The sequence below is a fragment of the Trametes versicolor genome, assembly GCF_000271585.1.
Source record: "Trametes versicolor FP-101664 SS1 unplaced genomic scaffold TRAVEscaffold_2, whole genome shotgun sequence".
NCBI lineage: Eukaryota > Fungi > Basidiomycota > Agaricomycetes > Polyporales > Polyporaceae > Trametes > Trametes versicolor.
In genome coordinates this window covers 224,422-251,000 of record NW_007360322.1, presented here as the reverse complement: position 1 = coordinate 251,000, position 26,579 = coordinate 224,422, and the positions used below count along the sequence as shown (strand labels likewise).

At 58.4% G+C, this 26,579-nt stretch overlaps 6 protein-coding genes across 6 annotated transcripts; 3 read left to right on the top strand and 3 right to left on the bottom strand.

Moving 5' to 3' along the window:
* Positions 1-2,750: 2,750 nt before the first annotated feature.
* TRAVEDRAFT_68891 (uncharacterized protein) lies at positions 2,751-3,615 on the top strand (the record flags this gene model as incomplete). The annotated part of the gene is made up of 2 exons (XM_008035857.1): positions 2,751-3,222; positions 3,302-3,615. The coding sequence occupies 2 exons, from the start codon at positions 2,751-2,753 to the stop codon at positions 3,613-3,615; spliced, it is 786 nt and encodes a 261-aa protein (XP_008034048.1).
* A 441-nt stretch (positions 3,616-4,056) lies between these two features.
* TRAVEDRAFT_113455 (acyl-CoA dehydrogenase NM domain-like protein) lies at positions 4,057-6,140 on the bottom strand (the record flags this gene model as incomplete). Its single annotated transcript, XM_008035856.1, has 7 exons — positions 4,057-4,607; positions 4,665-4,719; positions 4,782-5,295; positions 5,368-5,514; positions 5,568-5,687; positions 5,739-5,937; positions 6,002-6,140. The coding sequence occupies 7 exons, from the start codon at positions 6,138-6,140 to the stop codon at positions 4,057-4,059; spliced, it is 1,725 nt and encodes a 574-aa protein (XP_008034047.1).
* A 986-nt stretch (positions 6,141-7,126) lies between these two features.
* On the top strand, positions 7,127-12,664 carry TRAVEDRAFT_26205 (Ca-transporting ATPase). Its single transcript, XM_008035319.1, has 18 exons — positions 7,127-8,217; positions 8,270-8,484; positions 8,534-8,678; positions 8,731-8,865; positions 8,925-8,991; positions 9,042-9,365; positions 9,419-9,576; positions 9,630-10,196; positions 10,259-10,418; positions 10,475-10,592; positions 10,648-10,862; positions 10,918-11,129; positions 11,189-11,469; positions 11,546-11,621; positions 11,698-11,743; positions 11,802-11,952; positions 12,021-12,184; positions 12,252-12,664. The coding sequence occupies exons 1-18, from the start codon at positions 7,177-7,179 to the stop codon at positions 12,533-12,535; spliced, it is 4,359 nt and encodes a 1,452-aa protein (XP_008033510.1). The 5' UTR covers positions 7,127-7,176; the 3' UTR covers positions 12,536-12,664.
* An 894-nt stretch (positions 12,665-13,558) lies between these two features.
* Positions 13,559-14,829, top strand: TRAVEDRAFT_33931 (uncharacterized protein; the record flags this gene model as incomplete). Its single annotated transcript, XM_008035435.1, has 6 exons — positions 13,559-13,737; positions 13,800-14,065; positions 14,116-14,177; positions 14,234-14,368; positions 14,429-14,710; positions 14,767-14,829. The coding sequence occupies 6 exons, from the start codon at positions 13,559-13,561 to the stop codon at positions 14,827-14,829; spliced, it is 987 nt and encodes a 328-aa protein (XP_008033626.1).
* A 4,621-nt stretch (positions 14,830-19,450) lies between these two features.
* Positions 19,451-23,112, bottom strand: TRAVEDRAFT_160343 (HbrB-domain-containing protein; the record flags this gene model as incomplete). Its single annotated transcript, XM_008035855.1, has 6 exons — positions 19,451-19,700; positions 19,756-20,338; positions 20,394-20,680; positions 20,738-20,960; positions 21,020-21,279; positions 22,765-23,112. The coding sequence occupies 6 exons, from the start codon at positions 23,110-23,112 to the stop codon at positions 19,563-19,565; spliced, it is 1,839 nt and encodes a 612-aa protein (XP_008034046.1). The 3' UTR covers positions 19,451-19,562.
* Positions 23,113-23,670: 558 nt separating this feature from the next.
* On the bottom strand, positions 23,671-24,506 carry TRAVEDRAFT_55937 (uncharacterized protein; the record flags this gene model as incomplete). The annotated part of the gene is made up of 1 exon (XM_008035757.1): positions 23,671-24,506. A coding segment is annotated over exon 1 (480 nt), but the record flags the coding sequence as incomplete, so codon positions are not given.
* Positions 24,507-26,579: the final 2,073 nt, after the last annotated feature.

Below are 26,579 nucleotides of genomic sequence, written 5' to 3'. Positions count from 1 at the left end.
GTCCTCGTAGCGCGTCGAAACCGACGGGGCTATGATGTATCATAGCGGCTTCAACGCCGCACCCTTGTACTATAGGGCCCATGTGTGTGCAGCACATGGAACCCATGTAAATACTGTGCCACCGTCACTCCAAGTTGTGACCCTTACTCCATTGTATTATTATTTGGAGACCCGGCACGGGTCTAGGGAGGGAGAGTGTAAGAACCCGGCGGTTCTTACTTACTACCGGCACTCCCTAGTGCCTGGACGGGAACGTCCACTTCAGTAGGAGAAGGTGTTCTCCGGGAATCGCGGAGAACTAGCGCATCTAGGCGCCCGTAGATTAGATACCGCCATTCATGTATCGTACGTAAGCGTACGGCGCCCGAAGGTTCGGGCCTCGGGCGCCTGGTGGGGGCAGAGTTCTACCACCCCCCACCATCCAGCGAGTACGCCGAGCAATCAAGCCCGGTCCAGAGTACTTGCGGGATTCGGGGAGTCGTGGGACTCGCGTACACTTACATCCTAGTACCTCTCTATGGCTTCAAACTTGTCCCAAATATTATGAAGACGTACATAAACATTATAATATGAGATTTCGAGCACCACTGTGCTTGTTTCTACGAAGTCTAACTAGCCAGGAGTAGATACTACAGTGTTCTCGCCGGGAGGATGAACGCGAGGCGCCCAGTGGAGGCATTACCATATCAGGGCGTTCACGGCGCTTACATTACTATCTGGCCACCGGTATAGAGGAGGCGCCGAGGGCCGGCTGCCAGAGTCTGCCGGAAAGTCGCAGTCCCAGCGGGTCGGATGGTTTGGGGGGTGTAGCTCCTTGATAGCGAAACCAGAGAGCTCGTCGCAAGCGCGCACAGAAAGACTCGGTCCTCGGGCAAGGGGATGAACATAGACGTGGGCTCGGACGGACTGCCAATTTTGGATGCGATCGTGCTTTCCTTCATCTGCACCCACGTAGCGAGACAACAGCCCGCCGCCAAAGCCGCCAACGCTGCCATTGCCGTCGCCGCCGCCGCCGCCAGTAGCGCCAACGGCGTCGCGATCGGATAGGCATGCCGGCCGCGCGTTGAACGAAGGCGAGAGGGACACATTCCATATAGTCATCGTCTTGTATGTTGTGCACCAACGATGAACCGTTTTATTGAAGTGACCAGTAGCCAGAGAATTTTGAATGATCAAAAACTACTTACTTGGCGTGCAAAATGCTGTTCTTGCTAGCTGTGCCAGTTCGACTCGATTGGCGAGGAAGCAAGACAAGAGCCATAAGTATGGGACGCCGCTAATACGACGCTGGAGCGCGTGCACTTGAATCCTTAATCATCTGAGGCACACCTATTGTATCTCCGTAATGTAGCCAGGTACATGGTTGACGAGCTTGAGGCTCAGTGACTCCCAAAGCTTAAACGCGACTCCGAGTCAGAAAAGGCCGGCATAGCTCACGAGACCAAGTCTCATGAAAGCTAGTTAAAATATTGCGCGCGAAACCCTGGCTCAGATAGGGAGCTGGAAGTGTGGTAAGCGTAGAGGTGAGAGGAGGTTGTGGTCTAAAACCTGCGTGGAGTCGTGACTCACGCTCGTTGAAGCTTGGGTCTCTTCGCGCTGTCAATCGAGCTAATATTTGAGTCTTCACGATTAGATGACATGTCGAACGTGATCTGCTAGATTGGTTTAGAAATGCATAGTGCGAGATATACGGAGTTAACAGGATGCACATAGTTCAGGTTTAACCAAGAGATCTGACCAAGTCTCGGGGATGATCCGAATGTCCGAGCTTTGGCGGCGTCGCGGTGACCAGTCCTCTACCGGCTGAGAATGAGTAAGTGCAGCAGCGAGAATTTTCAGTTCGAGCAGTTCGAGCTTGGTGGTGAAAGGAGAGAACGATTGGACCCCTTGGACGTTCGGCGAGGACGAGTCGGATCCGTCGAACCCCGTCCTATTTGGGCGCCCGCCTGTAGCTGCCAGTTCAACTCCAGAAGCTGCACTTTTCTGCGTCTATCATATCTCGAACTTCTCACCTTCCGCTATTCCTCCAGGCTCCTGGCTCGATCGTGAACGGACATGGAACGCGATTCAAATTGTTCACTCTCGCTATGCGAGAGAATGGCAGTTTCCCGGAAAGGCTATCCATCACGGGTGCTATTTAGGCGCTTAATCATTGCCCTTCGTTCGAATCACGTCAAGGTCGAGCGAGCCGGGCGCTCGAGGACGAGGACTCTCTCCGAAACCGAACCACTGCGACTCGCGGCAGTTGTCACCGCGAGGCATTTGAATCTGAGGTAATGTGTAGTCTCATTTTTATTGTATGGCCCCTACAATCTCTCATGAAGACTACTACTACATCAGTCACTCTCAGAGTCTTACTGGTAGCAATGCCCGTACTTCAAGCTGTTCACTGGCGTCCCATCTCGTGTGCAGCGTCCGCTCTCCGACACGCAGTTCGTGCCATTGCGTCCAAGAAAGCGGGAATCAGGTGTCGAACAGAATCGACGCACTCCGGCACTCCATCCACGTCGTCGCCTTCCGTCGCCGTACCGAACTCATTAGACACGGGTCGTCGCCACCAGCCGAATCGCACGCCGCACGCTTTACGCCCGAAGGTTTCTACACTCGATCCCACCCGTCTCACCTCGGATACTTTTCTCGACCTCAGTGGTCGAGTGATAGGCACTGCTCGAGCATACCTCCCCTCGGTAGCTGAAGCGCGGTGCGGCGGCGAACATTGGCGGTTCCTCACAAAAATAAGGTCTTCCGGCATGGACAACCGAAAATTTCCGCCGCACGCTCGTGGATATCTCTACTACTATCTCGCGCACAACGCCCCCGCCCTCTCCGGGCAGGTGCGCTTCCGCGTCACCGGAATCAACGACCCCGCGCTGTTCTCCTCTGGTGAGGACCTTCTCCGTTCCGACCATCTTCCATGGAGGATGCCGCTCCTCTCTCTGTTGCTCCGGAAGTACTACACGGCCATGTTGCATCGCTTAGTCGATGAGGGGCTTGTATCCGAACGTGTGTTGCAAATCGCATCAAGCTTACCTCCCGAGGCCCAGCAGGCCAACGTTGGCTCTACGCGCGTAATTCACGCATTCGGCCAACCTTTCCTTCTCCACTTCGGCCGAGCACGCCAGCCGTTCTACTTTGTAGGCGCAGACACTGTCCGGCAAGCGACCTTCGAGCCTGTGGCCATCTCTCGTGGTAACAGGGGCTCATGGCTAGCCACGATAAGAGGTACGCCGTCCCGCGTCTTTTGCGAGCCATGTGTACTGTGGATAGAAGACCGCTACTGACCGCGATGGTGTGCGTCCAGGATCCGCGCTGTGCTACTTCGAGAAGTCGGCGCGCCCCGAGCACGCAGGGCGCCGCGTGGTGGTTTGTCGCGCCGTCCGCATCATAAAGCCCATGGAGCTCACCGGCATCCTTTCGATCCCGGGCTCTCTCCTTCCACGCGAAGGAGAGCTGATACGGACGACTTTTCCACGCGCCCAGGACAGCCCGGAGTGGTCATTCGACATAGACGACAACCTTTCCCTAGCTCCAGACACAGTCCGCGCTCGGTTTGCGGCGGGTCTCGACCTTCTGTACGATAATGAGGCGCGCGCGGGAGGCCCTGTGGGTTGGTAACGTGTGTTTATGTTGAGGCGAATGTATGGGTTCTTCTTCCTTGTGGCTGGCGAGAGAAGCTAAATCGCATCGGCCAGCTGGCGGGAGAAGCCCGGTCATACATGTGCGAGGTTCTAGCAAAGGTGTCCGCATCTAATTTTCTTCCGGTCGAGACACTCGAGGGTGAGAGGTACGTCTTTCCTAATCTTTCCTAATCATGTGCAACCTCTCAAGTACTGATTCCTCCACAGTGCGGCATCCACAGAGCGCATCGCAGCCGCGGAGATTTGCTTGCTACGTGAGGGTGGCCGTGTAGAGGGTAGCCGACTCTGCACGGATCGGCGTAGTTCGGCGCTCGTTGTGATGTAACTACGATGACCATTGTAGACCAGTGATAGGGATGTACAAGTATCGTAATCAAGAAAGAGAAAATCGACCATGAACTGTGGAGAACCGACCAAGTCACAGATGGGACCTCGACATCTCCGACTGACCATTGGCCGCAATCCGCGGCTCCAAGAAATCCACGTGTGCACTCCCCTCATACGTCTCCAATCCGCCAGCAAACGCGTCCCACCGCTCGTTGCTCACGATAGGCGCGTTCACGTACGCGAACACATCCATCTCCTGCACGAGTTCGCCCAGCATAGGCAGCACAGCGTCCACGGCCCGTGTCTCCATCTCCTCCTGCGCGGCGCGTGCGAGCTCGGTGTTCTCCACGTACCACGCTGCATCGAGCTTGACTACGTTCGCGACATACAGGTCTACGAGCGCGGGCCGCACGCCCTGCGCGACCGCCGCGTCGTAGGCCATGCGATGGCCTATGGCCTCCATCATGGGGAGACAGTGCGGGAGGATACGGCGGTTGACCTCGTCGCTTCGGTGGTGCGTTGCGCTCTTGACGATCCTGTGGAGGTCTGCGAACAGGCCTGCTTCGTGGAGGGCGAGCAGCGAAGTCGGATTGGACGGAGGCGGGAGAGTGTATCGGCCGAGGAGCAGCTCGTTCACGAGGCCTGCGCATGAGCTCGGTTAACCATTCAATGCCCGTTCCTCAACGTGAGGAAACTCACGAATGGCAAGCCCGAGCACGTCCCCCTCCGCTATAGCGAGACCGCGCACTTCACCCTATATAATTAAATTCTGATTAGACGCGACTTTGCATGACAACACGTCCTGAATGCACGTACATGAAGGCAGCTCAGCTGGTTGTGCGCAAACAGACCTTGGGCACCGCACCGCTCTGAGACTGCGAGCACGCCCTGCTGTTCGTGCTGCACCGCGACGCTCTTGAAGACCGCCGCAATGCCGTGGCGCACACGCACATCCAACAGAGCGTCGCAGAACTGCCCGATGGCCCACCGTTGCAGCGCTTGTACCACGTACGCGTTCGCCGCCACAGCGAGGATGGGGGCATGCTGAGTGCGAAAGGCGAGGATGGGCATGCGCTTCGCACCGCTTCCGACCTGGCGCCGGAGGGAATAGAGTCCACCGATGGTGGCGGTGTATTGCATGGCGGGCAGCGTGAGGCACCCGATGGCGATGGTGCCAATGGCGACCCGTTGGATGACGTCCATGAGGTTTGCGTGGTCGTTCGAGGGCTTCTCGAGCGATCCCAGTAGAGCGCTGCGGGGCAGCCGATCGTTGCGAAACCGAGTGAGAGAGTGCATGATCGGGTGGGTTCCACCGCGGAAGGGGAGGAGGCTGCGAAGGATACGTTAGCATACTTAGACTAGTCAAGACTGAAGTACTAGTCCTTTCAATTGAAGCATGTACCTGGACTGTACGCCTGTACACATTTCTTTACCGTCATTGAGAGTGACAATAAACGGCCGGTGGCCGCGGTCTTCGTCGTCAATGATCAACTTCGCAAACACGACAGCGACACATGGCAAGCCGGCAGGTACGGTCGGGGGCATAAACCTATAACAATGCAGCAGTGAGTAAATGTTTACTTCGTCAGGATGTAGACGTACTTCGCGGAAGTTGGCGTCGGTGAATTCAACAAAAAGTCGCCTGTCGGGAGCAGGGTAGCGGTTGTCTCGATGTTTGCAATGTCGAGCCCATGTCCGAGCTCGGTCAGCATGAATTGGCCGCTGTAAAATCATGGTCAATGGGGTTACATTCGATTCCAGAGAGACATGAACTGCTTGCGATATTGCAAGAGGTCTTCCACCACAGCAACAAGCTCGGGCCGCTGGCGTGCGTAGCGCGCGATGGTCCCCGCGCATAAGTTGAACTGGATAGTAAGGAGCGTTATAGTCGCGCCATCGAGCAATGCGATCGGGTCACTGTGTAGCTGCCAGAACTTTGGTGTGAGTGATTGAATATCGTCGATAGTCATGTCTGCATTGGGTCGTTTCAGGTGTTCAGACGTTGTTGATTTGAAGTGGTGCCGCTAGCAACTCACGGTAGGTCTGAGCGATGGCCTTGGCTTTCTTGTAGGATAGTAAGGCCCGATCAACGTCTGCCATGGAATGAACACGAGTAGAGAAAAGATGGTTATGAGTGAGCTGCAAGGTGCGGCGAGGGTATCCCTCCGAAGACATTGCGAAATCACGGCGAGGGAGATTAGCAAGACTACGTCGTCGTGGATGCGAGGTTTTATATCGTATTGGCCTGAAGCCAAAAAAACTTCAAGCGTTCTCATGAAGTTTGAGAATTAGGAGCGGGGGTCCTGGGACGACGCAAGGCATTGGGACGATGTAAGACGGCAATACATGAGACCCTGCTTACCGCGGCAGCCATCGAATGGACGTCGTCGCTAGCGCAATTCTTGCTGCCTTTCTTCATGATCGCCGCTGCCGTAGACACTTGGAGCGGGTCGCAGCCAACACCCGGAGGGACTAGCGCGTCCCCGGCGACAACAAGGCCGGACTACCAGCGAGGCGACGCCGTATGTTCTTGCCTCGACAATTGACGTTCTTGACAGTCTTTATTGTACCCATGCACTACCCAATTGGACCGCATTCAATACGTCCCCGAGCGCTCCGACTGGAGATATGTGTATGAGTACTTCCCTGCATGCATACTGTCGGACGATGTGCCAAAGTCTTGGAGCCATTTTACCCTGACGCCGGATATGCAAGCGCCATAATAAATACGTACCCTTGGCTTTGTCACTGGACACCATACCAGAGCTTGTTATGATATACAGGAGTAGGAAAACTCACTTCTAGACGAGAAAACGAAATACTGGTGAAGCTGACAGACCTGTCATAGACCTTACGATTTACACGCAGGGCGAGGCATAGGTGCCGGTGACCCTCCAGAGAAGATGGTGGCAAGGTGTAGGCGCAGCTGCAACCCAAGGTACAGTGTAGCTCGTCGTGCTGCCTCGTCCAGCATCCCGCGGCCGGTGGTGGTCGAGAGGAAAGTTACGCTGGTGGTAGGCGCCCGTGGTCTGCGGCCCGCTGCGGGATTTTCGGTTCCGACTGGCCCTGCAGAGTTCCTTCTTCCTTCTCTTCCTTCGACTCCGACTCGCCCTCGAGTCCCCACGTCCTCCTCCGTACGCCCAGCCCCCTTCCTCTGTAACTGCGCGCTGTCGCCTTGCCATGCTTTACCGGTGCTGATTGACTACACAACATGGCTGCCTCCTCGTCTTCACCGAGCGCACACGACTACACCGAGGGCGCTTCCGCCATCGACATACAACAAGCTATCGCGACCGCGAACAGAGCGCGTCGGGACTCGAGATATGGACAAGATGGAGACAACATGTTCGACGGCCCTGGCCACGCCGTCAATCCAAGTAGCGTGTCGCGCATGTCACTTCAAGACCATGGTCGCCGAAGCAGCGGCTACTCGAGGGCGTCCCGCAGCCGAAGGCAGAGCGAAGACAGCATGAGTCGTGGCGGCCGCTCACGAAGCAGACGAATGAGCCGCGACAGTGTCGTGGACGCGGACGTAACAGGAGATGAACACTCCGACGTATCTGGGGACGAGGTTGAAGACCGTGGAAGGCCTTCACGCGGCCGCAAGGACTCTACATCCCCCCACGCAACTAGAGGAAACATGTTTGAAAACATAGTGAGCATGTTTGGCCGGAGCGCAGCCGTCACCGACTCGCCACCGCGTAGTCGCCGCCCCTCCATGTCCAGTCGCGCGTCTAGGTCTCGCCTGCTCCGAAGACACAGCAGCAGGCGGTCAGATGCCGGGTCTGACTACGCGGTCGATACGGAAGATTCGGGCGACGAGCGGTGGGGATACACGTCCAACGAAGAGGACTCCGGGTCGGAGGCCGACATTGCGAGTGTGGGGCGCTCGGGCAGCGAGATGGACTACGGTTCTCTGCCGCCCTCTCCCAGCCGGATGCACCCTCTGCTAGCTGGTGACCCTGTGTTCGGCTCCGAAGCGCGTATAGACATGGGCGAGCTTGACCAATTGTCCCCTCCTCCACCTGGTCCTCCCAGCCGGCAGACACTGTATGTCGCCGACGAAGACGCACATATTCGAATGATTGGCTACGAACCTATTCCCTGGAGACAGTGGCTCTGGTGGACTTGCTGCGTACTGTCTTGCGGCGTCTTGGGTCTTCTCGGGCGCTGGTTTCCTCGGCTATGGCTACGCTGGGTCACTCGCGAACGTGCGTTCGTGGACATGCACCACGGCTTTGTCGTCGTCGAGGTGCGCTGTTACTTAGCTCTCGCGTAAAGCCCGAATACTTATCAATGCCAAGACTGCATACAGGGATATCGCGCTTTTTCCGATATCGCGTATATCCTACCCATATCCTGTGTCGACACTCGTCTCTACCCCACCAGACCCCTCCCAGTTGCTACCATCAGCAAGGGCAGGTCTGGTATCAGGCAACCTTGGCATGTTGACTTGTGTAGATTACCGTTATAACCGTTTTGCTTTGGACCCGCGCACAGGTCTATTCGCCATGATTAGGTTAGCACCCATCCTCTCGTATAGTATCCACACTCTGAGTATCTTCCAGGGACTGGAGAGACACCTCATGGGCAGGTGTCAGCAGCGTGCAGAATGGGCTTAGAAAAGATATACAGGAGCAGAGAATGACCCTATTCGGACCCAACTTAGTAGACATCGAGGGCAAATCCACGCTCTCCCTTCTGATCGACGAGGTATGCGTTTGCCCGACTCTTGTCAAGCGTGTCTCATGTGGGGTGCGTATAGGTCATCCATCCTTTCTACGTGTTCCAGATTGCGAGCATCGTGCTCTGGTCACTGGACGACTATTACTACTATGCGTTCTGCATCGCCCTTATCTCAGCTATTAGTATCATTACTACCTTGATCGAAACCAAGCAGGTACGTGCCGCACCGTTTTTACCTCATGAACTTGCCATGCTCAACTACGTTGTCGTCAGACAATCGCCCGCATGCGCGAAATGTCGAAGTTCGTTTGTACAGTGCGAGTGTACCGCGACGGCTCATGTACGTACCCCTATCCACGCGCTGAGAACGGGGTTAACATACACGCGCAGGGTCAGAATGCGATTCGTCCTCCCTCGTCACTGGGGACATCGTGGACTTGCTCGAGCCACCGCTCGCCACGCTCCCCGCGGACATGTTCCTACTCTCGGGTGACGCGATCGTAAACGAGAGCATGCTCACGGGCGAGAGCGTGCCGGTGAGCAAGGTCCCTATCAAAAGCGAGGACCTCGCAAAGTGGAGGGGGACCACGGACGTCGCGGGCGAGATGGCGAAGAGCTTCTTGTACGCTGGGACGCGCGTGGTGCGTATTCGGGGCGCGACGAGTCTGGATGGACGCCCGGGCGCGCCGGCATTGGGTCTGGTAGTGCGCACCGGTAAGTAGGGCTCATTCTCAGGGCGTTAGGGTGTCTGACCACATTAAACGCAGGCTTCTATACGACGAAGGGAGCGCTCGTTCGCTCTATGCTCTTCCCGAAGCCGACAGGATTCAAGTTTTACAGAGACTCGATGCGGTTCATCGGTGTCCTCGCTGGAGTCGCATTGCTTGGTTTCTGCGCAAGCGCGGTGCAATTCGTCCGCCTCGGTGTGAGCCACTACCATATTCATAATCGATGCAAGCATCACTAACAAGACATCAGGTTCGATGGCACACCATCCTCCTACGCGCGCTAGACCTCATCACCGTCGTCGTCCCGCCCGCGCTGCCTGCAACGCTCTCGATCGGAACCAGCTTCGCGATCGCGCGCCTGCGCAAACTTGGCATTTTCTGCATATCCCCGAGCCGCGTGAACGTCGCGGGCCAGATCAACGTCTGCTGCTTCGACAAGACCGGCACGCTCACCGAGGACGGGCTTGACATCCTCGGCGTGCGCGCCCCCGAGCGGAGCGCGGCGCGCTTCGGCGAGCTACTCGAGGACATCCACGATCTGCCTGGACCGGGGCGCGGCGAGCGCGCGGGATTCTTGTACGCGCTCGCGACGTGCCACTCGCTGAAGATGGTCGGGGGCGAGGTGATTGGCGATCCGTTGGACGTGAAGATGTTCGAGTTCACGAAGTGGACGCTCGAGGAGGGGACTGTGGCTGGCGCGGGTGTCGTGAAGAACAAGGCGGTCGGTGATCGTCCTGCCGCCCTTGTGCAGACGGTTGTGCGTCCACCGGGAAGCGCGCAGTTCAGGATCGAAGACGCCCTCAAGGGTGCTGGGAAGGTAAGCATGACTGAGTTTATATTGGCATTCCAATATCAGGTAAACTAAACGGCACTTGACAGCACGCGCATTTCCTCGAGCTGGGGGTCATTCGGACTTTTGAGTTCGTCTCTGCGCTGCGCCGGATGAGCGTCGTCGTCAAGCGGCTCAAGAGCACGAGCATGGAGATCTATGTCAAGGGCGCGCCCGAGGTCATGGCCGAGATCTGCGACAAGAGCTCCTGTAAGTGCTTCTGGCGCGCTGCTTTTCTCGTTCGCGGTGTCTCATGCGCGCTCCAGTCCCGTCGGATTACGATGACCTGCTGTCGTACTACACGAAGCGCGGGTATCGTGTTATCGCCATGGCAGGCAAGAGCATCGAGGGTCTCTCCTGGCTGAAGGCACAAAAGCTTAAACGGTACGTCGACCCTATATATAGAGGTAATAGTGCGCTAATATAAGTCGCGTCGTAGAGAGCAAGCGGAATCGAACCTGCAGTTCCTGGGACTGATCATCTTCGAGAACAAACTGAAGCCGGGCACGACGCCCGCGATCCAGACGTTACGCGCCGCGCACTTCGCATGCCGCATGATCACAGGCGACAACGCGCTCACCGCGGTCAGCGTTGCGCGCGAGTGCGGGCTGATCAACCCCGCCGCACACGTCTTTTCCCCAATATTCATTCGCGGTAGGCTTGACCTCCCTCTACCGTGGGGCCTCGTTTAATGTTCGGATGTTGATAGGTAATGCGTCGTCACCGCTGTCGAAGCTGGAGTGGGCGAGCATGGAAGAGCCGTCATGGAAGCTGGACGACTATAGTTTGAAGCCGTTGACTCCGCCTGCACAGCGGTTAGTCGAGGTGGAAGAGCTGGAGGCACACGACTACACACTCGCCGTCACAGGCGACGTCTTCCGCTGGATCATGAACCACGCACCTCTGGAGACGATGCAAAGAGTACGTACGGCCCCACGTCTAGCTGGCTGCAAGCTAACTCACTAGCTGGATTACCGTAGATGCTGGTGAAGACGCAGATCTATGCGCGCATGTCTCCGGACGAGAAAAACGAAGTCGTCGAGCGTCTGCAGGGGCTCGGCTACACCGTACTCATGTGCGGCGACGGCGCGAACGACTGTGCGGCGCTCAAGGCGGCCGACGTGGGCCTCTCGCTCTCAGAGGCAGAGGCGTCGGTCGCCGCGCCTTTCACGAGCCGCACGCCCGACATCAGCTGCGTACTAGAGGTCATCAAGGAAGGCCGTGCCGCCTTGGTGACGAGCTTTAGCTGTTTCAAGTATATGTGAGTTTTGTCTACTGCGAACTCGGGGAACACTGCGTGGGGCTGCAATTGACTGATTAACGACGCGGGGGATCAGGGCGCTGTATTCGCTCATCCAGTTTACGACCATTACACTGTTGTATTCGTTTGCGTCGTCGCTGGGCGACTTCCAGGTGAGCACACATCGGGCGCTGCAGCGATCAGCAGCGAGGTTGAGGGCGTTTGCTCAACCATCAACGCAAATCACAGTTCCTGTACATTGATCTGTTCATCATCATCCCTATTGCGGTCACCAGTAAGTCCGTCGCGTTCCCGAAATGTGCATTGTCGCTGAATGATGGACGTGCGTGCAGTGGGGCGGACGCTGCCGTTCCCGCGTATACACCCCAAGCGGCCGACGGCAAGCCTGGTGTCGAAGAAGGTGCTGGCGAGTCTCGTCGGACAGATTGTCATCACGTCTGCCGTCCAGTTCTGGGCCTTCTTTTGGGTCCGGTCGCAAGCTTGGTGAGCCAGACATGTGCACTGAGTGTAGGCAGCACGAGTGGCGTCTGACATGATGTGCGAATGTGCAGGTACACGCCCCCGGCGGAGAAAGACCCGGGTGGGGACGACGACAAGCTCGAGTCGCTGAACTACGAGAACTCGACGCTATTTTTGGTGTCCTGCTTCCAGTATATCCTCGTCGCGGCGGTATTCAGCATCGGGCCCCCCTTCCGGAAGCAGATGTGGACTAACGGTACGGGAACCACCCTTCTCACGGGATATTGCGTGCGGGCGCTGACGTCGGGACGTATGTGTGGCAGGCTGGTTCATGGCGTCGATGGCGTGTCTGTCAGTGTTCAACCTTGTCGTGCTGCTCGCGCCGCCGGGGTGGATCGCGGACGTGCTGGAGCTGATGACGCTGCCCGGGCTAGCGCGTGCGACGCTGTTGCTGGCAGTTGTGATCAACGTGCTGGCGTCGCTGGCGTTCGAGCAGTGGGGCACCCAGGCTGTCGCGAGCGTTATCGGGTGGGTGATGGAGCTGCGTCGGCACCAGCGCTCGCGCGACGGGAAACTGTACAAGGCGGTCGAGGGTGGGATGCGCTGAGGCCGGGGCGGGGCCCAAGCGGGCCAAAGACGGCGGGTTTGTCCCAGATCGTCGCTGCTGCGGGTGTGGTGCGCTTTGCGCGTGAATACTATCATATTGTGGCGCTTACTCAATGGGCATTGAAGAGCATGGAGGTGTGTGTGCGCAGCAAAGCGGGGGCGGAGAGGACCCCTGCCTAAGCGCTAAGAGGTCCGATTCATGTCGTAGGAGAATTTGGTTTAATCATAGCTCCCTTGATATGACTCTGGAACTCTCCACAAGAGTTTCATAAAGTGCGATAAATAGCATCACATGTGCGTATGTCCTATAAAGGTTTGTCTGCGACCCACATGCCCCATAAATGGCCGATTGAATTTTGGCCGGACCTCCCATAGCGGCCAAAATGGCCATTTCAGTCGACATAATTTAGCTTTATAAGGCAATTCACGTGACCTCCCGAATCGGACATGTTAGCGCTTAGGCAGGGGTCCTGGGCGGAGTGGACGTGTATAGCGCGCGCCGAGGTGGTTACCAAGTGCGTGGGCCTGGTTCGACGACGGGACCGCGGAATCTGAGGTCGATGATCGGAGTCGAGGGGTGCGGTGCGTCTGGAAAGCGCGTTGCCACAGCAAACCTCCTCCCCTGATCGTTGCTGGCGGGCGTCGTGCCGGAGATTGGGCTATCGGAGGTGGAAGCTTTGGTTAGAGGACTTTGTTCTCCGATGACCCTATCCTTTCGGAGAGTCAAAACTGCCCGTGATTGATGTGGCTGCGGAGGCGCATCCAGACCTTTACGGGAAAGGACACTTAGGCCAAAGCGCGAATCGTGTGTGACCGCCTTTCACCTTTTCCCCCATCCTCCTCGTCGGGTCGTCGCTGCTTGTCCGCCCTGGGGGCTATTCCATTCCTTTTCTCTTCCACCTTCGTCAACGTTGTACGTGTCGTCGACCTCAGGGAGCTGGTTCTCGCAAGATTCGCCTCTGTACATCCATCTCTGCAGCTCAACTTGAAAGCCTAGTGCTCTACCTCCGCTCGGTTTCCAACCATGCTCGGCCGTATCTCCAAGTCCACCACCGTCGCTCTTCTCTTCCTTTTCCTCGCTGTCGTCCATGCTGCCCCGTTGGCAACGGAAAAGCGCACCCTAAACACTTCCGTGCGCCTCGCCCGCGATGGAGAGAACCTCTCCCAGCCGACCACTGTGACGACTACGAACACGATCCAAACGTGAGTGGCTACCCTTTGCCCACCCCGTGGGGCTAGAAACTGATCGCGATTTGTGTCCTCAGCGCGGTCGGCCCCATGCTGCAGACGTGCACGATCCTGCTCGAGCCGATCACGGGAGACAATGGAGACCCTGAAGTGCGCGAGACCAAGTCGTGCAGCTTGTCAATGACGAGCAGCGGCAACAACGCGTCCGGCTCGTCTGGCACGGACTCGTCCAGCTCTTCTGGATCAAGCGCTAGCTCGAGCGACAGTGCCTCGGCCACGGACAGCGCCTCCAGTGCTGATTCCGCCTCCGCGACCGCGACTGCGACGGACGCCTCTGCGTCAGGTATGCTCCAGCGTCTATTCTGCGATATTCTGGCCCTCACCCTTGCCTAGCGACCGCTACAGATAGTGCGTCGTCCGCCGCTGCGGCGTCCACTGGGGCCATTGGTGTGAATGTGTGTATCGTCCTTCGCACGCGTGTTTTCCTCCGTCTCATCGCACGTCACTCTAGGGATCGTCCGAAATCCCGGGCTCAGCTCTTTCCACGGGCGCGACTGACTCCGCTGCGGCTACTGCCACCGCTACGTCTGCTGCAGCCTCGGCGACCGGTACCGCGGCTGCTGGGGGAGGAGCTGTCTCCGCAGGGGTGCGTTCTCACATAGGCTCGTGTTGCTCGGGAGTCTAAACTAAGCTATCTCGTGTGTAGGGTTTCTCCACGGTCGCCGCGACCGCGGTCTCGTCGGGTAGCGCAGCGGCTGCAAGCGCGACGGCCACCGCTACGGGCACCGCCGTCGGTGACGCCTCGAACAACCCGACCTCGGCCTCCTCCGCTGCTGACACTGCGTCGTCGAGCCCGGCCGCGTCGTTCCAGCTCCCGGGTACGAAGCTCTCGGTTCTCCCGATTGGTTTGGGTGTGTTCGCGGGTATTTCGGTTATTGCCCTTATCGTTGTTGGTCTCGTCACCTATGAGCGTACGAAGTACCGCAAGGTAAGCACCGCTATATTTGGGCTCAGTCGTCCCGTTGCTCATCATGTCTGTCACAGGCTTTCAGACAGCGCAAGCTCGCAGAGTCAGGGGCAGCTATGGGGTATGGTGGAATGGCGTAGGTCCCCTCCCCCCATCTTGTGTCATGATCTGTACTGACCCAGCGCTCCCCCACAGGCAAGCCGCCTAGATTTTCTCCCGCTATCAATTATCCAGTCCGTTTTGCTGCTGCTCCCGCTCGTGTTCTCCCTCTGCCCTCCGTCTTCTTCTCCGTCGCGGACTCATGCAACGACGCACGACTCCCGCGCCCGCTACCGGGCGCGCGCGCGGTGCCGGCGGCATGCTGTATATTGTGTAGCTGGATCGGGTCCAATGACATATCTGTTTGTTGGCGCCAGGGGCTGTATTATAGAGAGCCCGGCGGCGGGGGCGCACGCCGCCGCCGGGGTATTTTATCTGGATTTTGGGCTCTCTCACTCTCACAGACGCCGCATTGCGAGCGGGTGGACTCTCCTGCGATGCGGTGGGTGCGGATTTGGGGCGGGAGGTGGGCGTGCCTCGCCGGCGGAGGTGAGTGATGGTTACGGGGTGGCTTGCGGGGATGACACGGTGCACACTGCTTGTCGGCGCATCTGTGACGTGTGTCAGGCGCACTGCATATAACAGTGAGTTATTTTGACGGTTGTGCCGCAGTAACTCCAGTGAGTAATCATAGCCGTCTATGATGTACGCATTTCACTGCATTTTTGTAGGGCTTGGTAAAGCATTGCATTTGCGGTCTTCCAAGACCATGTACAGGCGTAAAGGCACTCGACTCGGATTCAGTGCCCCTGCGCCCAGTGTATCGAGCGATCAGCATTCTGTCATCTCGGGGAGGAGGCGATGGCACGTCGTTTGAGGATCAGGAACCTGATTGTGCACACAGCCCGATGCCTGGCAGGCGTCTCGGAGAGCTGTCTTCATTCCTCAAGGCCTCAAGGCTAAATTGTCGTCGAGGTGAGCATGCCCTGTCATTGTCAAGAGGCGACGTGTTATCTCCGTCGGTGCATACTCCCTTCCAGTGCGCCATTTTGCGCAGGCTATACACCCGCCACCCATTCTTCATCGACGTCAGAGACAATTTTGCGTCCGGTAGTGCGCCCTGCATAATGGGTGCCGTGATTGAACTGCTCGAGCTGCCTTATTGTAGCTCGACCGCGTACGTGCCTTCAGATTTTGGCTCTAAGTCTTGCCGGGAGAGGCGACATATGATGCATGTTCGCTATCCAGTGGACTATCCATTGTACGTATCCGCGAGGCACCGAGGGTCAAGGCGCGAGGACGGGGACAATGAGCACTGCCTTTTCATAACACACTCGATCTGTATTGTCCTTACTCCACTGGCAGCATTATGCTCCGGTGAAGCCAAGCAGGGGTCTATTCACATAATGGACACTCGCCCATTGCATCGACGGTAATGCAGCGGTGTCTCTGCACTATATAAGAAGGGACGCAGGGCTCCTCAGACTCAACATCGCCCCCTTGTTCCTCGCCCACTTTCCGTCTCCATCTGCACTCCGCCGCCAACTCGGACAACATGCCTCCAGACCCTCCACCGCGAGGGCACTCGCATAATCCTCGTCTGGCAGACAAACCTCTCATACTTCACCTACTACCATTCATCCTTCTCGATACTCTGACCATAGCGCGCACGCTACGTGCACATGATTTGTGTGAGTAGCCAGGTATCCTCTCGATTGTGTGTTCGCAAGAGGCTGACAGCGCGCTGGCTCTCACAGCTAGAACACCGCAGTGGCTGGGGAGCCATCCCCCAAACAGGGTATGACGGGACCGCATGGCCCCGAGCCTTTCAATGCGGGGTGCGTTCTGGGCGACCGTCCCGTCGTGTTGCCCAGTATCCATCGACGCATCCACTGGACATACCCCCGATGGCTCACAGGCGTCCACTGCGCCTACGGCTCGTTAAGAGCGCTGATGAAGACGTGTCGTCTATGGACCAGACTGCGCCTCTAGCCCCGTCCTCTGAACCCACCCACCTTCACGTCTGACGCCTCCTCGGCGTGTCAGGTGTGTCGAGCGCGATCCGTGGGTGTCCACTCGGTGTACGAGGCGTGCAGGACCTGTGAAGCGCGCCCGGTTCCCATCGAGCCATACTCCTCTATCTCAACCGGGGAGACCAACCTGCTAGGTCGACGGATATCTGTGTTGGCCTGTGCTCCTTATGGGACATCGAGCAAGACGGGACCTTCACGCCAAGCGCGTACGTTCAAAGGTATGTATGCGATAGTATCGAGCGCGAGCGTATGTCTGATCCCTCCCTCAGCGTACTGGGTGTCATAGCATCTCAACGAGGGTCCTGGGGACTCGTACACCTGCGCCCTGCTGTACACGAGGCTGGGCGGTGTTGCTTACGAGCACTTACCTCTAGTGAGTACTGATCTCCCGCCTATCCCGTATCATAGGCTTATACTGTCTCTTGTGACTAGCCGCCTTGCGCCAGCCAACCGCCATGTCAAGGTCGACATACCCCCGTTTCATCGGCTCGTGAACGAGCACTGCACTACACTTGACGCTCTCCGCAATAGAGGATGCGGGGTGACCGGTTCTCCAACACTCCCACACTCCACTCGATGCCCGCCGCGTCTTGCGCCCGACCTCGGCGAGGAAATACAGCTCTGCCTCGGACGACATACGCCCACGTCACTCACTTTCCGACCTGCACCCGGACTCGAATGAGCTGTACAAGAGGAATGCGATGAGACCTACCGGCCGCATCGTCCTCTCCCGTCTTGTACCACCCACTCTGGACTCGTCACCATCACCCCGCCGGTGTACGACTGCCCACATCCCTCATCCCATCAACCCATCCGAGTCTGATTCTTCAATGGCGGACATGATGATAATGTATGTTTGTCTCTCCCGTTTATCTGCAGCCCGCTCACGACGCTCATTCCGCCCCAGGATCCGAAAACCTGCCAAACAATGAAACATGGCAGGCCGCGTAGAAGAATACACTGCTGAAGACCTAGCGGCGGGTATAGAAGAGGTACCATTCTTTGAATACGGAATCGACGGTCCAAGAGTACTACGGGCGTAGATCACGGTCGACTGTACAGTGATAACTGTCATAAAATTGCAGTGCTTTACATTAATTGTGGCCGTCGTTGTCGAATGCAGTTTCAAGCCGGGAAGGTGCCTCGGGTGCCTTGCCTCGTTTCTGCGTTCCTCTTTTTCCCTTTGTCTTCGCCTCCTTTCGCTCGCCATCCGACGACCTTGTGAAGTACGATATCTCGGAGATCAGCAGCGTCCAGGAGCTCGCACGAAGGAGCTTGGATGACCCATACACGCCGAACAACGACCCGGAGGACTTCGACTGCAACATTGAACCAGGTGCCGGCGCGCGAGCCATACATTCTCGCCTTGTCCCTCTGGCCCTCTGCGCTTCCCACACGCAGCTTAACCACCGAACCGGACAGCCCCGAGTTGCACTTGCGCCCTTGCGCCCTTCCTCCTGCCAGACCCGGCTCCGTCTCCTATACACTAGGTCTTCGTCGCAATCATCTGTTGTGCTCTATATCGAGACTACTTTGCACCAACTATGGCTGTCGAAAATCCACAAACTGCCCAACACATAGGCGGGTAGATATGTACACTGGTAGGAGCTGGGGCGCTGGGAGAGGAAATCTAGGACAAACGTGTAAACCACACCCGCGGGGACGATAAATCCCCAAACGAATCTGAATCCATGCATAGCTTGTTTGACAAAATCTGCCCTAACATCGCAGCTGTTCAAGTTCTTAGCAGTCGTCGATATGTGCGCTTCACTTGACGAACTTCGGAGGGGCGCCACTGTTCTGCGTGACTTCTCCCCCTCAGCGCCCTTCCCGGAGCCTGTCTCCGTCTGGAGGCTTTGGCTTTTCCTGATGATGCCTGCTCAGATCAGGTACATCCGTACTGTGAAATATATAAGTAGAACAGAGTGCTTACTATTCAGCACGTCAAGTAATTGTGAGGGACCAGCAGCCTTGCGTTCTTTCTGCCTTTGCCGTTTGAGTCACCGCTTTTCCCGCTTTGCCTGCTTTTCCTCCTCCGACTTATGGTGTATTACTGAGTACGCGCGAGCTATGCGAGTGGTAAAGCGAAGGTGCTTACGACCGAGCGACTCTCGGCGACTAACCCCAGCTTTTCTCGCAGTGTGCCGGCGGTGTTCATACCCCCCTGCTGCGTGTGCATGAGTAAGGGATGCGGTCCGCTGAGGTTGGCGCGGAGAATGCGCATGCGCACGCACCATCTTATCAGTTGGCTCTGGTATCGCCTTCCGATTTTGCTTGGGGGGACGCTCTACGCGTTGTGCGCAAGTTGTGCTTCGCGATTCGTGACTATGCACACGCAAAGGGGAAGTGACCTACTCGTAGCGCTAGCGTCGCTATTGCCGCCGTTGGACCCGCTGGGCGGAGCACCGGTCGAGAGCAGGCGTAGACCCGCGCGGGCATAAGCAGGACGCGCATTGACGACGAGTCGCGATGGAATCTGTGCGCCGAAGCGTAGCATGACGCGAGTGGGTGTGCGGACGAGAGGACACTGTGAGAACGCGGAGCCAGCGTTGTGAGAAGCAGGCTGCGTTCAAGTCCAGCCGCACACCGCCTGGCTTCTCTGCCTCGCGCGAACCTAAAGTCTGTGATATGAGTGCTTATACAGTCGAGATTTCGCGTACACGCTGAACCACACCAGCAGGACTGCACACGCTGAGTAACTTGCACGTCGTCGCGATGACATGCTGCGACCCAAACTATATCAATACAAAACAACCACGAGATCCAGAATTGAAACTGCTATATCACCCGTCGACGGACCCTCATATCATCCGCCGTCGAGGATCTTGCTGTGGCTGCTGCTGATGCGGCGGAGGCGGCGGAGGCTGTTGTTGCTGGTGTGCAGACGGCGTAGGCGGCAGCGAGTCGTTCTTGATCCCAACCATCCGCTCCACGATGCTCTGCACACCCATATCAGCCCGAACCCCCACACAACTGTAGACACGAACCACGTACCTGCGCCGCGTCCCAATCCAGGTTCTCCTCCGGCTCCTCCACGAACTCATCGTCGTCCTCATACTCGTACTCATACTCGTCTTCCTCCCCACCAAGCCCCCACCCGCCCATCCCCGCCCGCCCCGCGCCTGCGCCGCCCTCCGGGTCCGGACTCCTCAAGCTCTCCAACAGTTCCTTGTCGCGCTCTCGTTCTGGATCGGCAAACGACACGCCCCCACGCGGCGTATCCGCGTATACCGTCCCCGCACCCCACGTACCCTCGTCCTCGCCCTCCTCCACGTCCTCGCGTAGCCGCCAGCGCCCGCGCGCATCGAGCTCTGCGCCAGTGGCAGTGGCGTTGGTGGCGGTCGACCCACGCGCGCCGATGCGCCCACGACGGTCGCGCGGGAGCCCGGCGGAGAGGAAGGAGGGCGCGCCGGTGGTGGGGCGCGCCTGGCCGCCGCGCGCAAGCGTGGCGAGGGGCGCGTGCATAGCGCGCAGAAGGCGCGTGATGGCTGCTTCGCCGGCGGTGGGCTGCGGAGGGGGCGCGGTGAGCGAGAGGGAGACGAGACGCTGGGAGCGCTGGGAGACAAGCACGAGCAGCCTTCACGAATGTTAATATGGGTATGGGAAGAAGGAGAGGGAGAGGGAGGGCGCACATCTGCTGCAGCCGCGGCTGGTGGGGCTCTGCGCTCGAGGGATGTTCGTCCTTGAAGAGCGTGAGGCGCGCGTTAAGACGAGGGAAAAGCGGCAGGACGATGCGGTCGCGGAAGGAGACGAGCGCGAGCGCGCGCACGCCGAGCTGTGTGCTCGCGGAGGAGGGAAGGAGGACGTTCCCGCCGATGCCTTTGCCGTTCTGCGCAGACGTCGGCGATGACGGGCGCTGTGCCTTCGGAAGGCGGTACAGCGAGGACAGGATCGGGTCGGTCTGCAGGGGGAGAAGAGCCTGCGGGCGGGGTGAAGGTTAGCGCGGTGGAGCAGGAGGGTGATGGGAGGGACATACGCCTTCCAGGTAGGGGAGGACCTGCGTCCAGAATGACGACCAAAGCTCCACGACGCGTGGGACGAGGTTTTCGTCGCTGACACCTGCCAGCTTCGAGTTGAGCGTGACCATCCCCGCCGAGATGAGGTCGCGCGTGTCGTGTTCGAGCGTCGCGACAGCCTTGCCGGGCGCGGCGGAGACTACCGTCGAGATATGGCGCCTCACGAGCTGGTTGAGATCCTCTCTGTGATGCGTCGCGTCATTACTCATCCTTCCACGCCCGCAGACTCGAGGGAGACTTACATTGGAACGCGTAAGGGTTCCTCGTTGAATAGCGGGAGAATGAGAACATGTAGTGATGCCCATGGGCTCTCCGCCGCTAGTGCAGCAGCCGCGGAGGGTCCAGCTCCAGACGGGGGCGCCATATGCGAGGCGAGGGCGATGTTCGAGGGTGTCGCGGAGAGAGATGGGGCGAGAGCGAGAGAAGGGAGATGAGCGAGCGTGCCGAGGCGATGCATCTCGCGCGAGACGAGCTTAGAGTCATAAGTCCGCGTGGTCGACGCCTACAAGCGAGGGGAAGAGGAAAAGGAGGGTCAGCGTGTGATCAAGGCAGATCAAGGGCGGCGAGGGAAAGGAAGCAGGGCAGGGCAGATCAATGTAAAGCCAGGGCGGTGTGGGACAAGGGCGACCTTCCTCCGCACTGACTGCTCAGCCATGTGGCGCGCATCATCAATCTCGCTGGAATACAGATCCCTCGGTCCCATGCAGGTCCCCCTTTGGCATAAGGTTAATATGACGTGATGTGCAACATTTAACAGGAATGGCATGTACGAGGACCTCTCGCAATCCTTTCAGGGACCTAACACAGTGCCCGGACCAAAATAGGGCTTCCGGGAGCTCTGTGCCTTGTCTGTGCGCGCGGATGCGTAGCTCTCTCTTGTTTTGTACAAGGACGCAGGCACGGAGCACGTTCTAAACATCTCAATCATGGCCGTGTGTCACAGGGCTGATTTGAACGATGGGTGCGCGCACACCTGGCTCGTTGGGAGGAGGTGATGATTTATACTTCCACGTATATAGCTGGGAGTGGGTGCATCTTGGAGTTTCATTGACGTGGTTCGCGCCGTGCACCAGGCTCGGTGGTAACCCGGCGTGCGGCGCGAGCTGTCGAGCCCAGAAGTTCTGGAGTGTTGCAACGGCGCATCGCGCGTGCCCTTCGTAGGACGGAGGGTTCGCGCGAAGAGATCCGCTCCCTTATGCACTGCGCGGACCAAAGCTCCAGATACGACCCGGACCAAAACGCGACATATCGGAGTCAGGGACGCTCATGTACGCCTGTGTAAATCTCAAATAGACACTGTAGTGTACTCGCCAGATAATCTGCCATTTCGGGCCCTCGGAGATCCTCGACCTCCCCAATCATTCTAGCAGCGCGTCCAGGCACCACTTCCTCCAATCATAAAGCAGTACGGGAATCCGATCGAAACGGAAAGCAGATCTGCAGGGTCAAGAGAGCAGAACAGGCAGGGAGGACAAGGGCAGAGTACTCCAGGGGTGTGTTATGTCAATGGCATGCTGGGCGAGGGCGAGGCGGGTGAAGAACATCCTCGGGGCTGCGTGATGTGTTCCGCCGAACGTAATCCGACACATGTTCTGCGTTCCGGATGACAGAGTGACAAAGATCTCATAGCCGAAGCATGCGAGTTGGGAGATCCTGGAATATCGAAGTGCCTTCGCGCATCGCTGAACTATAGTTATGCAGCGTAACGTCCTCCACTACCAGGTTCTTGGATGTTACACCGGGGAGTAGCGGGTTTGAGGTGCTAGAGAGCGCCATGCCATACACGGCACGGTATTGACCCACCGCTGATCACCTCTGCCACTTAACCGAGTCACCAGAACGCGGAGCATATGCCAGAACGTCAATGTGGTCTGCGGAACAGGTCTCGCTGCCGCCGGGACTTTCTGGGCGGGTTCGGTCGAAGGCAGCAGGTCGGAGGGAAGCAAGAGAAGAGGTCGGATGGATAGGCGACGCGAGGAGGACATACCTTCGAAGGTGACGTATGCCCTTTCGCTGGCTGCCCCGCTGATGCCGCCATGTTCGGGGTAGGCGAGGACGCGTTGTCGCGGGCTAGAGCAGACTCTCCGCGCGAGTGCGTGCGGGCAGGGAGGAAGGAGTGGGGTATGGGCGACGAGCGCTGGGCGCTGGAAGATATGGAGATGGAGCCGGCAGAGGAGAGCAGGATGTCTCCGAAGAAGCCGAGCCGCTTGGTGGGATGGTCACCTTGTGTCTGCGGACTCTCTCCGGAGGCGGGTGAGTGGGAGAGGGTATGGGCAGGTGCGCGGGGCGTGGCGTCGCCTTGGGAGGAGGACCGGCGGCGTTCTGGAGTGCGCATGGTGTTGTTCCGGCCGCGTGCGGAGGCTGGGTCGGGGACGAGGGTGCTCGAACGGGACTCGTTATTGTTCTCGGAGACGGTGGGCGTTGCAGAAATCAGCCGGACGTGCGCCGATCGTCCCGCCATTTTCGCAGGATATTTCGCCGCAAGTGGGTCCACGACAAGCCGCGCCCCGCTATTTAGCGCGCATGTAACTATTTATCCTGCACCTTATCCCCGCACGTCACTCCCCTTTTGGAGATATCTCTGCCTGTTTACTCTTCTCGTTCGCACCGTCACTTTCAGGAATCGTTGGGTCTGTCGTTTGTGCTTCTACTCGCCTCTGGCTTACTTGGCAAGACTATGCAATGGTGGGTGATTAACAGAACGAATTACTGTATTTTTATTGACAGTATAGAATATTACATAGAGCCAGCTGCGACATCGGTCCCATACATAGGGTGGACGGCGGACTTCGTGTCCTCGGCCTCCGACGGACCCACACCGCAACGTCCAGATCGCTCGTCATGTGCGGCTGTATCTCGGATGGTCGGCGAATAGCATGCCTCTGCGCCAGAACCGACACCTGCGCTAGGGCCTGTAATATCGCCAAGAAGCAAGGTCAGCCTACGCTCGCACACGGCCAGTGCACTAGGTAGCGGACTCACGCGAGGGCCAGACGGTCGCAATCGCGCACCGACCCGCATGCCCGGAAGGGCGCCACTGTGTAACGCCTTCTCCTCCATGTCCCGTAAGGCGATGAGGTTCCGGCGTAGAGGGAGCGACCATCGGCGTTCCGCGCTGCACATCATCGCTCCTCGGTCAGCTTCGGGCTCAGCCAAAACAAGCGGTGCGGAAACACTCACAACGGATCGTCTTGGTATCGCGCGGAGGCATATGCGGCGTGTGTGGCATCCGGTAGACCCGTAATAGCGCGCGGCGCAGGGAGACGGCCAACGCGCCCCGGTGCGGTCAGACAACCACGGCTGGGCGTAATTGGGCGGACGGGAACTCGGACGCGTCGCGGGATCGCGGGAAGAGGCATTTCGCCAACAGTTCATCGGCACGTTTATATGCTTGCGCGGGCCGCCTCTTGGACGGTAATGCACGCAGAAAGCGCTGTACGGTCGAGGTCGCGCACCGTACTCCGGGTACCCCGGATGGGTCAAGGGGCAAGACGCCGCCCATTCGCAACGCGGTGCGCGTCGTCTCGCACTTGGACCGGGCGACTAGCTCGCGGAGGCTGGGGGACCGTGAACGACCGTCTTGATGAGTCGAGTGGGCCTCTGTGCGGGGAGGGGTGGCCGCCTCCTCGCAAGGCGTATGCGATCGGCGCGCTGACGGTAAGTCTCGAGCGAGATGTCCCGTAGTGGACAGTTGCTCGGCGTAACGGGCAGCGGTCCCTGGGTAGGGAGAGTATAGGGAGAGTATAGGAAGAGTTGAGAGGTTTGTCTGTCAGGCGAGCGCGTTCGGTCTGGGGGGTGTTTGAGCCGCATGGCTGGTGGTGGATGGGGCTCGAGGGGTTGGGGGCTGGGATGCGGGGGATAAGGTGAGTGAGGAGTGGGACGGTGTAGGATGGAGAGTCGACGAGTGTGCTGACGCGCCTTTTTATAGTGCACAGAGCTTGGGGCGCATTGTGCGCTGTACAGGCCGCGCGGCGCTGTTATGAAATACGAGCACTTTCGCTTTGCATTACTCAAGTCAGCCGATCGCGCTGCTCCGCAAAGTGCGCGTGGTCAATTCTCTTCGGACGCCTGAGCAATCGTGGCCGCATTGTTGGTGTTGCGCCGAGGGGCCGCGAGCCGCTAACGGATCATGCTCTGCGGCAGAAATTGTCCTCTACGACTGCGCTGGAAGGTACCAGGTTGAGCCATGTGCTGCGACAACTTAAGGTGCACGGGCCCCACCGCTGGCAGCAAATGCCAACGTATGTGAGGGCGGAGAGCCCACCGTCCGATTTGACACACGTCTCGCTGCTTGTGGAGGCGGGACGGGTCCATCCACCAGTCGAGGGCAGGGCCGAGCCGGGGCACGCCACTCAGGATTGTTACCGACTCTCGGCCCCGTCAAGATTTTTGCTGGACCCTACGCTGGCTCAGGCACCTGCATGAGCTCCGTCCAAGCTCCCGCAACTGTGCACCTTGGTCTGGCCGTCTTTCACCCGGTAAGAGTGTCCATAGACATGGGGCGATCGGCAGCTGATCGCGATTTTTTTGCAGGGCGCCACGGAATGCTTTGCTGCGTCTACACCGCACGCGCCGATTGACACCCCCACAAAGCACTAGCTCCATCTCCAGCATTGCGCAGAGACCCCCGCGCGACTGCATGGTCCGGCGGGCCAGCGCGACAGCGACTCCGCAGGTATCAATGACCGACGCGTCAGCGCTCTTGCCCGAGAGGCGCACTCGGAGAGGTACATAACCCCGAGCGACCGCACCGTAAGAGCTATCATCACACATCCCCTCCAGCATCTCTCACTTCAGCAGCCTCTTGATCTCAGCGACCTCTCTGCCGACATGGGGACTTCACCGCCCCTACCGCCCCCCTCACGACTCGCTTGTCGGACAGATAAACCTCTCAACTCTTTACTACTCAATCTACAGGCTCCACAGGTAAGTCTAATTTCATTCAGCCGTGCCGTTGTGATACTGACGAGTACGCTAGGGCCTTCTGGACGCTTCCAGCGCTGGAAATCATCGTGAAAGGCGATGGTATGGCAAGATGGTTAGTTTCTGATTATTGTCCTCCGCCTTCTCCTGCACCAGGAGCTCACTGTGTGTCGTCACAGGTACGCGGCGTTGGGTATGAACTACCCCGCATCTTATGACGCGGACCCGTCGACATACTCGTCGCTAGACATGTCGACCGGCAATTCGTCGACGCGTTATGTGCGAACGCACCCACCTCCGACTCCGGCCAGCGGACCTGTAGCACGCCTGCGACACTCCGTAAGTGACCTCGCACCGCGCCTGCTCCCCGCGTGCTGACAGCCATCCTGCAGGGTCACTCACGGCTAACGCCCCAACCCCGCTTTCGCACCAGGTGGCGCGGTGTGCCCACCGGAGCGCGGTGAGCTCTCGACCATGGGCGGCGCGAGCGCGTGACCCGACGTCCGACGGGCCTTCAATCTCCTTCACTCATTCGTTATGCTTATCCCTTACACGCCCTATGTACCGGTGGCAAAGCTCCAGCATAACGCCTCCCCTCAACCGCACCCCCTTCTCAGTGGTTTCCCCATCAAGACTGCTGACGGGATCGGCCTCGACGGGGCAGAACTTGGTGACACGCGGGGCAGTGATGCGTCCATCGATGCCAGCATGTGCGAGACCGGCCGCGCGGCCCTGGTCATGGACTGGCTGAAGGGCAACACTCAAAGGAAGAAGTCGAGGAAGGCTCTGCGCCGCGTCCCGCCAGGAACGACATAGAAATACAACAACAGCGCGTGCCATACCCACTCGACGGCACCACTCGGTCTATCTACTGCGCCG